The sequence below is a fragment of the Schistocerca nitens genome, chromosome 3, assembly GCF_023898315.1.
Source record: "Schistocerca nitens isolate TAMUIC-IGC-003100 chromosome 3, iqSchNite1.1, whole genome shotgun sequence".
NCBI lineage: Eukaryota > Metazoa > Arthropoda > Insecta > Orthoptera > Acrididae > Schistocerca > Schistocerca nitens.
The window spans coordinates 622,761,374-622,775,341 of NC_064616.1; the positions used below are offsets into that span (position 1 = coordinate 622,761,374).

Genomic DNA, 13,968 nt, shown 5'->3' on the forward strand with positions numbered 1-13,968 from the left:
TGTGGTGCTGGCCATCGGGGTTCAGTTCCAGGTGGGACTCATCACTAAAGACAGTTCTACCCTATTTAGTGAGATAGCAGGCCAAAAACGTGTCAGGAGATTCCCTGTACTCGTGATGGGATACCAAATTGACTGTCACCCACCAAACAACCCAACAGTGATGGTGTAGGGTGCCGTTTCATTTCATAGCTGGACCCCCATTGGTTGTCATTCGCGGCACCCATATAGCACAGCGGTACGTAGATGACATTCTGCGCCCCGTTTTGTTGCCCTTCATAGCAAGCCATCATAGGCTTAAATGTCAGCAAGATAATACCCACCCATACACGGCGAGACTTTCTACTGCTTCTCTTCGTGCTTGGCAAACTGTACCTTGGCCAACAGGGTCTCTGGGTCTCCCCAGTTGAGAATGGGCTCATTATGGGCATGACCCCCCAACCAGCTTGGGATTTTGACGATCCCTTAGGTACATCCTTTACGAATTTCAACTGAATTGAGCATGGTTTAGCTAGGAGCTTCTTCCAGATTTTTTTTTCTCTTGGCAATAAATGAACCTACAGTTCAATAAATACAAAATTTAGCCAATTAATAAAGTCTAGAATGTGATTAATTTTTGCTGTTTCATGCCAAATACTACTACTTACTCATTGATTTCTAATAAAACGCAAATTATTGTGCGAAGATTATTGTTTGACTAATTTTTGATGTTGCTGCTAGACGGATTCTGCTAATGATCAGTGGTAGTGTGGTAATGCATTAGCTGGAGGGGAGCGCGGTGGTGGGGGCTAATTTAAAAACCAATCTGGACTGTCTCATTTTCCTCTGTGTACTGCACTACATCAGTAGTAGGATAATATCAGAATCTTTCCTATAACATGTATCTTAAACACGTAATTCCATTGCACGTGTGTTTTTACTGCCATCATCAGTTGATACCTGCTTTTTGCTGTTCCCCCTGTCTCTGTAACACACACTGAGCAGGGTTATATTCAGAATAATTGTATATTGTCTGTTGAATTTGGTAGTGTGCAGTTTTCATGCACTGCCTTGGGTAACATTATCTTTTTTGTTTGTGCTTTTCAGAAGCCGAACCGAAAAAAATGGATCAGATAACACCTAAAGAAGTCAAAATATTGGAAACAGCTGAAGATATTCAGGAACGCCGTGAACAGGTGTTACACCGATACAGCGACTTCAAACAAGAAGCGAGATCCAAACGAGAAAAGCTCGAAGATTCCCGTCGTTTTCAGGTAACTAATTATATCTGTAATGTCCTAAAAGCAATGTTTTGTGAGAGCATCTGTTATCATTAATTGCCAATATTTTTCAGTATTTCAAACGGGATGCCGATGAACTCGAATCTTGGATCAATGAAAAGCTCCAAGCAGCATCAGATGAAAGTTACAAAGACCCAACAAATTTACAGGTATTGTTTAATTTATTGTAAGTAATGTTGAATTTATTATTACTGCATCTATACTACACCAGAACCCACAATTTTGTTCTATTTTTGTCAGGCAAAGATTCAGAAACATCAAGCCTTTGAAGCTGAAGTGGCAGCACATAGCAACGCCATTGTTTCGTTGGATAATACAGGAATGGAAATGATCAATCAGGGGCATTTTGCCTCAGACATTATTCGAAGGCGACTTGGTAAGTTATTTTTCAAAATATTGACCCTTTATTTTTATAGCAAATACAAAATTTCATTTTTACATGCTAAAGGAGGAAATAACAGTAGTAAAAAAGTATTGTTACTGAAATTGTATCATTGTTAGTTTTTGGAATCTTAAATACAATAAATCTCAGCTTGCCTTCCAGTTATGAGAAAATGTAAAGTTAGTTGGAGGAATAAATAGTGTAAACTCATACAAAAAGACACAGGGGAAAAGTAATCATGAAGATTAGAGGCTCCCCAGTATATACCAAAAGTTGCATTTTTTTAAATGGCATATATAGTGGACATTTTTTGTTTAAAGATGAACTGCATCGTCTTTGGGAACTTCTTCTGTCCAAACTTGCTGAGAAGGGTATGAAGCTGCAACAAGCTTTGGTGCTTGTCCAGTTCCTGCGTCAGTGTGATGAAGTCATGTTTTGGATAAATGATAAGGTACTGTTATGTTGTTGAATTTAGCTTTTTGTGTGTTGTCATACTGATCATTTTGAACTTGGGGCAAGAGTTTCACAATTTTGTGATTAATTTGAAGCATTTCCATGTAAAATGCACATTACGGTGGTGATGAATGAAGGAGTGATGATTGTCTATTTTCTCCATTCTTACTAGGAAACATTTGTGACGACTGATGAGTTTGGCCACGATTTAGAACATGTTGAGGTCTTGCAGCGAAAGTTTGATGAATTTCAGAAGGATATGGCTTCACAAGAATATCGTGTCACTGAAGTTAACGAACTAGCTGACAAGTTAATTATGGAAGGACACCCAGAGAGAGACACTATCAGTCAACGGAAAGAGGTATTGCTTTCTAACAACTCTGTTACTTTGTTAACACATGTTTTTCCAACTATAGATTGTCTATGGGCAGAAGTATTTTCTGATGACATTTTAAAATTTTTGTGCTGATTCAGTGAATTGTAGCGGGTCGTATGTCCGAAATACATTTGTATATAAATTCACACCCACCCTGATAGACCTATGCTTGATACAGCTCATGTTTTTTAACCAAAACACGAACAACATGTTGAGCCATGATCATATTGGTGGAGGACTTAACACATGAGGAATGCTCACTGAACCACTGAGCAGTAGTCTCTTCCATTTTTTCTGGGACAAATTCAATTTTTCATTTTTTGGATGGTGATAACAAGGAATATATTCATGAAATACTAGTTACAGATCACACATTTGTTTTCTTATCATTCATTATTATGTCTGATTTCTTGCAGGGACTTAATGAAGCTTGGATGCATCTTAAGCAGCTGGCTTTAATGCGTCAAGAAAAACTATTTGGTGCTCATGAAATTCAGCGTTTCAATAGGGATGCTGATGAAACTGTTGCATGGATTTCAGAAAAGGATGTTGTCTTGTCCTCTGATGACTATGGGCGTGACTTGGCTAGTGTTCAGACACTGCAGGTTGATTTAGTTTCTCACTCTGCACTGACACCTTCATTATTTGTATTGTGGTAACTATCTTTATGTACAGTATTTCTTCCCTCCTGTTTCAGAGAAAACATGAGGGTGTTGAACGAGATCTGGCTGCACTTGAAGATAAAGTGTCTACTCTTGGGCAGGAAGCAGATCGCTTATGTGGTATTCATGCAGATCATGCTGACCAGATTCAGGCAAAACGAGCTGAAATTGTTGCTTATTGGGAGAGCCTTACAAGAAAAGCTGAGGTAGATTTTGCATAATAATAGTGTAGTATTTAAAGCAATTACAAATACAGTAACTGCAATGAGATCATTTTTTCCCCTTTTTCTCTGTTAATTCTCATGACTGACTATCTAGTTCATAAATCACGTATGGCTTCTGGATACATGAGATATACATTAAATATTTTTGTTACAGTCACCAATAACAGAACATTCCTGGAATACTCAAACTGATTAGATATTAATTACAGATATAGGGGACTGATGACCATAGATGTTAAGTCCCATAGTGCTCAGAGCCATTAATTACAGAAATGTCAGTGTGTGTTGAAAGATAATTGTGAGAGAACCTCTCTTAAGCTCAGTCTTGCGCCACTTTAAGATATATTGATGTACTCAATGTATTAAATGTCTTTGTAACTTATATGGTTTTATATTTGGCGGAAATAGCGAAAATACTATTAAACACATTATGTTTCATTGTTGTATAGTCACTTAGCATTGGCCATTGTTGGACACAGAAGCTATTCCCATTTACAAAAGAATAAAAGTTGTTATCTGTTAAGTAGTTTTTATCAATTTTTACATTTTCATACTCATTTTGATTACTTTAAAATTAACCATTGTTCCCTGCCCAATTATAATATCTTAAAAGGAAATAAAAATTTGAGACATACACAATGTGATCAAAAGTATCCAGACACCTAGCTGAAAATGGCTTAATACACTCCTGGAAATTGAAATAAAAACACCGTGAATTCATTGTCCCAGGAAGGGGAAACTTTATTGACACATTCCTGGGGTCAGATACATCACATGATCACACTGACAGAACCACAGGCACATAGACACAGGCAACAGAGCATGCACAATGTCGGCACTAGTACAGTGTATATCCACCTTTCGCAGCAATGCAGGCTGCTATTCTCCCATGGAGACGATCGTAGAGATGCTGGATGTAGTCCTGTGGAACAGCTTGCCATGCCATTTCCACCTGGCGCCTCAGTTGGACCAGCGTTCGTGCTGGACGTGCAGACCGCGTGAGACGACGCTTCATCCAGTCCCAAACATGCTCAATGGGGGGACAGATCCGGAGATCTTGCTGGCCAGGGTAGTTGACTTACACCTTCTAGAGCACGTTGGGTGGCACGGGATACATGCGGACGTGCATTGTCCTGTTGGAACAGCAAGTTCCCTTGCCGGTCTAGGAATGGTAGAACGATGGGTTCAATGACGGTTTGGATGTACCGTGCACTATTCAGTGTCCCCTCGACGATCACCAGTGCTGTACGGCCAGTGTAGGAGATCGCTCCCCACACCATGATGCCGGGTGTTGGCCCTGTGTGCCTCGGTCGTATGCAGTCCTGATTGTGGCGCTCACCTGCACGGCGCCAAACACGCATACGACCATCATTGGCACCAAGGCAGAAGCGACTCTCATCGCTGAAGACGACACGTCTCCATTCGTCCCTCCATTCACGCCTGTCGCGACACCACTGGAGGCGGGCTGCACGATGTTGGGGCGTGAGCGGAAGACGGCCTAACGGTGTGCGGGACCGTAGCCCAGCTTCATGGAGACGGTTGCGAATGGTCCTCGCCGATACCCCCGGAGCAACAGTGTCCCTAATTTGCTGGGAAGTGGCGGTGCGGTCCCCTACGGCACTGCGTAGGATCCTACGGTCTTGGCGTGCATCCGTGCGTCGCTGCGGTCCGGTCCCAGGTCGACGGGCACGTGCACCTTCCGCCGACCACTGGCGACAACATCGATGTACTGTGGAGACCTCACGCCCCATGTGTTGAGCAATTCGGCGGTATGTCCACCCGGCCTCCCGCATGCCCACTATACGCCCTCGCTCAAAGTCCGTCAACTGCACATACGGTTCACGTCCACGCTGTCGCGGCATGCTACCAGTGTTAAAGACTGCGATGGAGCTCCGTATGCCACGGCAAACTGGCTGACACTGACGGCGGCGGTGCACAAATGCTGCGCAGCTAGCGCCATTCGACGGCCAACACCGCGGTTCCTGGTGTGTCCGCTGTGCCGTGCGTGTGATCATTGCTTGTACAGCCCTCTCGCAGTGTCCGGAGCAAGTATGGTGGGTCTGACACACCGGTGTCAATGTGTTCTTTTTTCCATTTCCAGGAGTGTAGTTCGTGGCGCCCTCCAGCGGTAATTCTGGAATTCAATATGGGGTTGGCACACCCTTAGCCTTGATGACAGCTACCACTCTCGCTGGCATACAGTCAATCGTGTGCTGGAAGGTTTCTTGGGGAATATCAGCCCATTCTTAACAGAGTGCTGTACCGAGGAGAGGCATCAATGTCATTTGGTGAGGCCTGGTATGAAGTCGGTGTTCCAAAACATCCCTAAGGTGTTACGTAGGATTCGTGTCAGGACTCTGTGCAGGCCAGTCTATTACAGGGCTGTTACTGTTGTATAACCACTTTGCCACAGGCCGTGCATTGTGAACAGGTGCTCGATCGTGTTGAAAGATGTAATCACCATGCTTGAAATGCTCTTCAATAGTGGGAAACAAGAAGGTGCTTAACACATCAGTGTAGGCCTCTGCTGTGGTAGTGCCACGCAAAACAACAAGGGGTGCAAGCCCCCTCCATGAAGAACACGACCACACCATAACACCACTGCCTCCGAATTTTACTGTTGGCACTATACACGCTGGCAGATGATGTTCACCAGGCTTTCGCCATACCCACACCCTGCCATTGGCCTGTCACATTGTGTACCGTGATTAGTCAGTCCACACGACGTTTTTCCATTGTTCAACCGTCCAAATGTTTATGTTTCATACACCAAGCGAGGTGTAGTTTGGCATTTACATGCGTGCGTGATGTGCGGCTTATGAGCAGCCGCTCAACCGTGAAATCCAAGTTTTCTCACCGCCTACCTAACTTTCATAGTACTTGCAGTGAATCCTGATGCAGTTTGGAATTCCTGTGTGATGGCCTGGATAGGTGTCTGCCTATTACACATTAGGACCCTCTTAAAGTGTCTGCAGTCAACAGATGAGGTCGGCCCATACAATTTTGTGCTGTACGTGTCCCTTCACATTCCCACTTTACTATCACATTGGAAACAGTGGACCTAGAGAAGTTTAGGAGTGTGGAAATCTTGCATACAGACGTGTGACACAAGTGACACACAATCACCTGACCACGTTCGAAGTCTGTGAGTTCCGCGGAACACCCCATTCTGCTCTCTCACAATGTATAATGACTACTGAGGTCGCTGATATGGAGTACCTGGCAGTAGGTGGCAGCACAATGCACCTAATATGGAAAATATATGTTTTTGGGGGTGTCCAGATAATTTTGATCACATAGTGTAGCTATGCTCGACATTCAAAAGTTATCATACTCACAGGACAGAAGAAAAAAGTTTTTGTGCAAGCTCTTTACATAATTAGTATTGCTGTTTCTTCTTGTTGCTGATATGCTAAGTTTTATGTAAATTGTAAATTAAATGTTTCATCTGCATGATTTTATTGCCAACCGAGTATTCTGCACATACAACAAAATTTCCTTTTCATGAGAAGGTTTTGACTAACAATAATAACTCCACATGTTCTTCTTATGTAGAAGAATGCTGTTTCTATTTTCAGTGGGGTTTGCTGCAATTTTTTTCAGTTATGGTGAATACTTCAATTGAATAACTGGTCAAGAAGAAACAGATGTATTTGAGCTTGACTAAAAAACTGATCATAAAGGGCAAAATAGTATAAAACTGTAACATTCTGAAACTTTGCCACATGATTACCTACTACACTTACCTGCTTCCTTACAGGAACGTCGCCAAAAGTTGGATGAATCATACTACTTGCATCGTTTTCTGGCAGACTTCAGAGACTTAATTTCATGGATTAATGACATGAAAGCAATAATATCTGCAGATGAGTTAGCCAAAGACGTAGCAGGTGCTGAAGCATTGTTGGAAAGACACCAAGAACATAAGGTTGTTATACTGCTTAAACAATGAAAATAAATGTTTCACATAATGTTTTGGTGGATTGTTTTAATTAAATATGAAACATTCTTATTAATTAATGAGCTGACTATTTCTATCCATAGGGTGAAATTGATGCAAGGGAAGACAGTTTCCGAGCAACAGCAGAAGCTGGGCAGCTACTATTAAAACATGGTCATTATGCCTCTGAGGAAGTAAAAGATAAGCTTGGTGTTCTGAGTTCAGAGAAAGCATCATTGTTGTCTATGTGGGAAGAACGTCGCATTCTTTATGAGCAGTGCATGGATTTACAACTTTTCTATCGTGACACAGAACAGGCAGATACTTGGATGGCCAAACAAGAGGTATACCAACATATTTTTTACATGTAGATCGTCATTTATATTCTGGAAGCCACTGTATGATCCATGGCAGAAGGTACATTGTACCATTACTAGGCCCTTACTATGATAGGAAGTAAATGACAAGTGACAATTTTGTGCTGAATTATAAATAATAATTTCTGCTGAGTGTTCCCTTCCCACCATTTTCTTGATCCATTTTCTACAGTCGTGCTCGGTTTCACAGCTATAAAACTAAATTAGGTTTTTAAGACTTAAAGGTACGTAGTTTTAAGTAAAATAACATGATGTGCCTTCCAGCAGCTGTGATCTTAGTTTTTTAGTTACTGCAGCTAGCCTGCTGCACTAATAACATATCACAATTGATAGTTTATGCACAAAGTCACACTAAGTTTAACTGTATTGACGGAGAAATTATTTTTGAATATATGTTATTAGATACAGTTTGATCATTTTTTGCTTGCATTCATATGCTTGATGATGTGGGGTATATTTGCAGCTTGCACTCTGCAGGATACACGTTTTACGGGCACACACTGCTGGTTGAGATGAGGTTTTTCAGTTCCTCAAATTAAGATAAAACAGAAAACAATCTTGCAACTGTTAACAGATTAGGTATGCAAATACAGTGTAAGAAATTGTTTCCATTCTTAGTAAGAATGGCATATGGAGTATATTGTTCAGTTGACACTGTAACAAACAGTTGTACTATCAGTGATGAGTGCAATGTGTGTAAGTAGTGTGGGTCATAGCAATTTTAAAGTAAAAACTTAGTGCTATTAGGCTTTCGCGGAATCTGGCACAATCCCAGTTTGATAGCGACACATTTCCGACAAAAAAAAAAAAAAGAAATAATAAAACAGTATAATGTTTTATATTAGCTGCTTTTGTTGACTGTCAAATGATAAAATAAATTAATACAAGCTTCAGATCACTATCAGAGTAGTTGTTTGTGCATAAGGCTGAGAATTGAGTCACTTTCCCATGATTTTGAATACTCAGTGCCAGCGGAACAAAAGTGAGTGTCTTAAAGTTTCAGAAAATTTATTGATTAATATGAATGGAAAAAATCCGTTCTTCAGATCAGTTTTGTGAGTAAATCAATTGTTGTGTACTTACACTAACTGTAAAAGCATGCCTCTTAAGAAAGATAGGAGATATATTAAGTTGATGTGTGTCAGCATAGTAATTGATTTCTAAAATCTACCGTAATCACGAAAAAAGAATAAAACACTGGACTCTCATTCGGGAGGGCGACAATTCCACCTGTGTATGGCCGTCGTTATTTAGGTTTTCCGTGATTTCCCTAAATCGCTTAAGACAAATGCTGGGATGTTTCCTTTGAAAGGGCATGGCCCACTTCCTTCCCTAATCCGATGGGACTGATGATTTCGCTTTTTGGTCCCCTCCCCCAAATTGACCATCCATGAAAGAAGATATTTGAGTCACACCAAAGCTTCATGGTGCAGTTAAGAGTCATAAATAAAGATTGCAAGAGACGTTTTGTGTGTCTTCAGGTCAAACATGTTGTAAATGGATTGTGTCCATAATTTCAGTTCAGTCTAAATATGTTATGGTTATTCCATTTCAGGCATTTTTGGCTAATGAAGACCTTGGTGATTCCTTAGACTCTGTTGAGGCACTTATTAAAAAGCATGAAGATTTTGAGAAATCTTTGGCAGCACAAGAGGAGAAAATAAAAGCACTTGATGAATTTGCCACAAAATTAATAGAGGGTCAGCATTATGCTGCTGATGATGTTGCACAACGTAGAGCAATGGTAAATAGTATATAACAGAATAATAATTTCATTCACAAGAGACAAGAGAGGAATTCTAATGTTAATGATTTGTTGCAGCTTTTAGAACGCCGTTCAGCTCTGCTAGAGAAATCAGCCCAGCGTAGAGCAATTCTCGAAGACTCAAATCGCTTCCAACAGTTTGAAAGGGACTGTGATGAAACTAAAGGTTGGATCAATGAGAAACTAAAGTTTGCCACTGATGATAGCTATCTTGTAAGTGGACAGTTACAATAAGAGTTAAAACTTTTTAATTAACACTGACTTTTGGCTACATATTTTTAACTTTATATTTCCCATCCTTTTATAGGATCCCACAAATCTGAATGGAAAAGTGCAGAAACATCAAAACTTTGAACAGGAACTTAATGCCAATAAGTCACGAATGGATGAGATTGCTTCCACTGGACAGGAATTGATTGAAGCAAATCACTATGCATCAGGTTTGTAGTCATATCCATAGCCAATTACATGAGGCATGTCTATTACAAAATAGTGCGTTATTATTATTATTATTATTATTATTATTATTATTACAGATAGAATCCAGTCACGCATGGATGAAATCTTGCAGTTGTGGGAGACACTAGTTTCAGAAACAGAGAAGAAAGGTTCAAAATTACAAGAGGCTTCTCAACAGCAGCAGTTCAATAGAACGGTTGAGGATGTAGAACTGTGGTTGTCAGAAATTGAGGGTCAACTGATGAGCGAAGACTACGGCAAGGTACACATGAACTTGAACCAAAATCTTAAAGTACAGTTGATCATAATTTGGAAATACGTACAGAATTACTATGAAATGATTTCAAAACTGCCTACTCTGACCAGTTCATATTTCACTTTTATATATCAGTTCAATTTTAGTGTTCTGTTGGCAAAATTAGTTAGTTTCTCTAGTTCTGAATTGTTTCAAAATATTGAAGTCGCAGTTCCCTGAAATACTCCCTATTCTCATACTACTTTTCAGACTTCAGTCATGATACAAAGGAAGTGTTAAGCAGAGGAAAAGCACATCAAATGTGTAAACAAACTTTTCATTGACTTAATTGCCTAGGAAGTTTGAGTTGTGACCTCATAAGGAATAGCCAGACTTTGTGACCCAAAATTTCAACATGCTAGTTCAGACACCATTGGACGGACCGTAACTACTACAAAATTGTTTAGGCTGGTATGTTTCTATTTTAGAAAAATGGAGTTTAAGGGTCAGAGACAGGTTCCATTTCAGGCCACAGAAGTTGTTTGAGAACTTGAAAACAAAGAAATTTTATTTTGTTTATCAAACCCACATTGAAATTTTTTTTCCACCCCCTTCCTCCCCGAACATTTAGTGAGTTCAATCAGTTAAAGATATACTTGCGTGGGGGAAAGCCATTGCAGGTCAAGTGGTAAAAGATCTGCATTCTGTTCCCAAGGGTTTGGGTAACAGTAACTGCATAGTTTCCTATTCTCTGATGGGAGAATGCAAATTCCAGGAATCTTTGGTATTTTGTTTTGTTAAATAATTAATTTCATCATGAATTAGGAAATAAAGAACACTGAAGCTTGTTGAATTGGGGGTTCTTAGGATTTTGTCTCTTGTTAATTGGAGTGGGTCATTTAGCATAACATTTTTATTTTCCGTTCATTGTTGTTATTTGAAAGGAAGTTTTCCTTATGTTTCATTAGTAGTGAAAAGTTTCTTATTTCCCCCACACAACAATAGCTCTCTTCTTCTTCACACCAGTGTCTCTTCATATTAGCAGTAACTCAATTACCTTTTATTTATTTTTTACCCTATAACATCAAAAATCATAATATTAAATGCTCTCACTAGAAATGTTACTCTCTTAAATGATTTTACAAATATCACTTACTCATTGGTGCCTTTTCTTTAGAAAGTTTAATCTGGGGCAAACTGTTTTTGGTGAGCATGATATCACAAATATTTACTATAACAGGGCACAGAAAAATATTGTGAATTGTGGTTTCGGAATCTTTACTTTGAAAGTAAATTTCCTATTACACAAGATGAATCATGTTACATCTGGAATGTGTGATGGATTCATTAAATCACGGAGTATTTGACACTCATTCAAAATTTAACACTTTGAGGACCAGCCAATTAGAAAAATTTCAGGCCGACCAGCCATTTATGAAGCCAGCCATTTGTCATTATTAAAAATATTACTGGCAGATTTTTATTTGGTATATCTTGAACAAAGTTTCAAGGTTAGTTTCTTGTATTGATTTTAGTTCTTTCATAGATTTCAAATTATTGCAATAATGATGGCAAAAAATATAATTATGCTTAAAAAAGGTATGGAGTGAGTTCTTGAGCAATTTCACAGTAATAGATTTTCTATGGAAAAATCTAAATTCTTGATGGAACATGTGTTCAGCCAGTTAACACATGAAATGAAATGTTCCATGCACAGCAGTGAAAGTAATCATCACGTTTGTCAGAAATATTCAGCTACTGCAATTTAAGACGTGTTCGTAGTATCCTGCCTAACCACACCATCTGAAGAACAGCAATAATTTTTGACGACTGATATCACACACATCAAAGAAAGTTTTGCGTCACCCTGGTTCCCAGAACTCCTGAAGATAGATGTTGACTATGGATATTGTATCACAGACGCAGTCCCTTTGTTCAGAAATGTCACTAAACCTGCCCAAAGATCTAAACAACCATGCATGAGCAGCTCCTATTAGACAGAGGATGTCCAACAGCTGATCAGTTCTAGTCATTCCACCAGGAAGGAGGTACATGGCTCATGTTGTCTATAGTTAACCACGCCTAGATGGTCAATACCGCAATTCGATCGCGTCCACATTGCTACTTTGTGCCAGGAAGGTCTCTCAACAAGGGAAGTGTCCAGGCATTTTGGAGTGAAGCAAAGCAATGTTGTCCTAGCTAAAGTTGGTAACAACTGGCAAGCAAAATTGTTCATCTCATTTAAATTTATATAGATTCAGTTATTTCCATCAGCAATCATTCCAAGACATGTCTTGGAGTGAGTGATTAGAGGTCTTTTCAGTTCTACTTCTACTTTATGCACCTTGTAAGCTCTATCTGTAATGTTGTCAAGTTTGGATCGCACAGCTATGAATGCACAGGGAAGATCTCTATAAAATGCTAATCAGGGCTTTAATGCTAATTTTTTGAAACCAGTGATCTACAGATTTGCTATCATTGAATTGATTGGAAAAAGAAAGATATCAAGGAACACCTTAAATTACAAAAGCAAGTCTCGACACAATCAGTTGTCATTTGTTGAAAGCTTAAATACAACCAAAAGACAAAAATAAGCCAAAACCAATTTACAAAAAGAAGTTTTGGATTTTTTCCAAAATGCAGCATTCCTTGAGGTTGTTTTATTTTGGAGAGTAAAAACTCTTTTATTATTGTTTTATCTCTAACCAGATTTTTTATTGTCCCTTTACTGTTTATAAAATGAATGTTTATACACTTATTGCAGATAAAGGCCACACCAACAAACTTGTTAGACATTAATTTCTCCAAAAATGTGCATTAATTTTGCCAAAAATAGCTGCTACATTTGTAAGTCACCACTTACTACAAAACTACTGTGGCAGAAGATAAGATCAGAAAAGTTGTAGAGTAATTAACGTATTTACTCTACCACAGATATTTGTTGTTAGTGTTGCCAAAAGGTCTCCATAAAGAGATTTGTGGTTTATGTGCTTCAGTGATGGTGTGTCAGTAAAATACTATTATTGCTAGCGGTAAATTACTTTTATATACAATAATTTCACAACTTCAATTGCTTTTAAGGATCTGACAAGTGTGCAGAATCTTCAGAAGAAGCATGCATTGTTGGAAGCAGACGTTGCTTCACATCAAGATCGTATTGAAGGCATTCGTGTTGCTGCAGCACAGTTTGTGGAAAGAGGACATTTTGATGCCGACAATATAAAAGCTAAGGAGGTAATGTACCTTATTTATCTTGTTTCCTCTTTGTATCTGTTATATCTCTCAAACTGTTAAAACATCAAAATGATATCTGTAAATAATACTGGTTTTACAGCTTGTTAAGAAAAGAAACACTGTGCAGTATGTTTCTCAGTTATTGTGAACATATATAAACAGCAACTTGCAACAAATGGGAGTTGATTAATTGGTATGCTTTGGAGGGAATAACTATGGGTGATACGTAAACATAACATGGTTGACTGGTAGAGTGCGCAGAAAATTACTTGGACCCTGCTGTGCTGATGGTGCTGTATATGAGGGGTAAATGGTAGTGGTGGGGATTTCCTTGTGGATGGGACAGCGCAGTAGGGGACGTGTGGCTCTACACCTGAAACCTTCATATAAGTGCATCTCTAACATTTCTGTCTGTTGTTGCCATTTTAAAATTTGCTTCTTTTGTCAAAATACAGTGGACTGCACACAGTTTCATCTCATTAATTTGCTAATGCAGTTGCAATTGTGACAGAATCCTGAAACAGTCCATTATCAAGCCAGTGTTTAAAGGAAAGCCTGGTCAATAGCATATGAAAAGCTCTTGC

At 39.3% G+C, this 13,968-nt stretch overlaps 1 protein-coding gene across 4 annotated transcripts in view; it reads left to right on the forward strand.

Moving 5' to 3' along the window:
• Positions 1 to 13,968, forward strand: part of LOC126248568 (spectrin alpha chain) — a 134,147-nt gene that overhangs the window by 41,303 nt on the left and 78,876 nt on the right. For all 4 annotated transcript variants that reach the window (XM_049949666.1, XM_049949667.1, XM_049949668.1 and 1 more), the window contains exons 2-15: positions 1,084 to 1,250; positions 1,331 to 1,426; positions 1,518 to 1,653; positions 1,980 to 2,110; positions 2,285 to 2,473; positions 2,905 to 3,093; positions 3,186 to 3,356; positions 7,135 to 7,302; positions 7,419 to 7,658; positions 9,247 to 9,435; positions 9,514 to 9,669; positions 9,764 to 9,896; positions 9,993 to 10,177; positions 13,232 to 13,384. In XM_049949666.1, coding sequence (XP_049805623.1) covers positions 1,101 to 1,250; positions 1,331 to 1,426; positions 1,518 to 1,653; positions 1,980 to 2,110; positions 2,285 to 2,473; positions 2,905 to 3,093; positions 3,186 to 3,356; positions 7,135 to 7,302; positions 7,419 to 7,658; positions 9,247 to 9,435; positions 9,514 to 9,669; positions 9,764 to 9,896; positions 9,993 to 10,177; positions 13,232 to 13,384 — 2,286 coding nt within the window. In that variant the 5' untranslated portion in view covers positions 1,084 to 1,100. The remainder of the gene's footprint in view (positions 1 to 1,083; positions 1,251 to 1,330; positions 1,427 to 1,517; positions 1,654 to 1,979; positions 2,111 to 2,284; positions 2,474 to 2,904; positions 3,094 to 3,185; positions 3,357 to 7,134; positions 7,303 to 7,418; positions 7,659 to 9,246; positions 9,436 to 9,513; positions 9,670 to 9,763; positions 9,897 to 9,992; positions 10,178 to 13,231; positions 13,385 to 13,968) is intronic.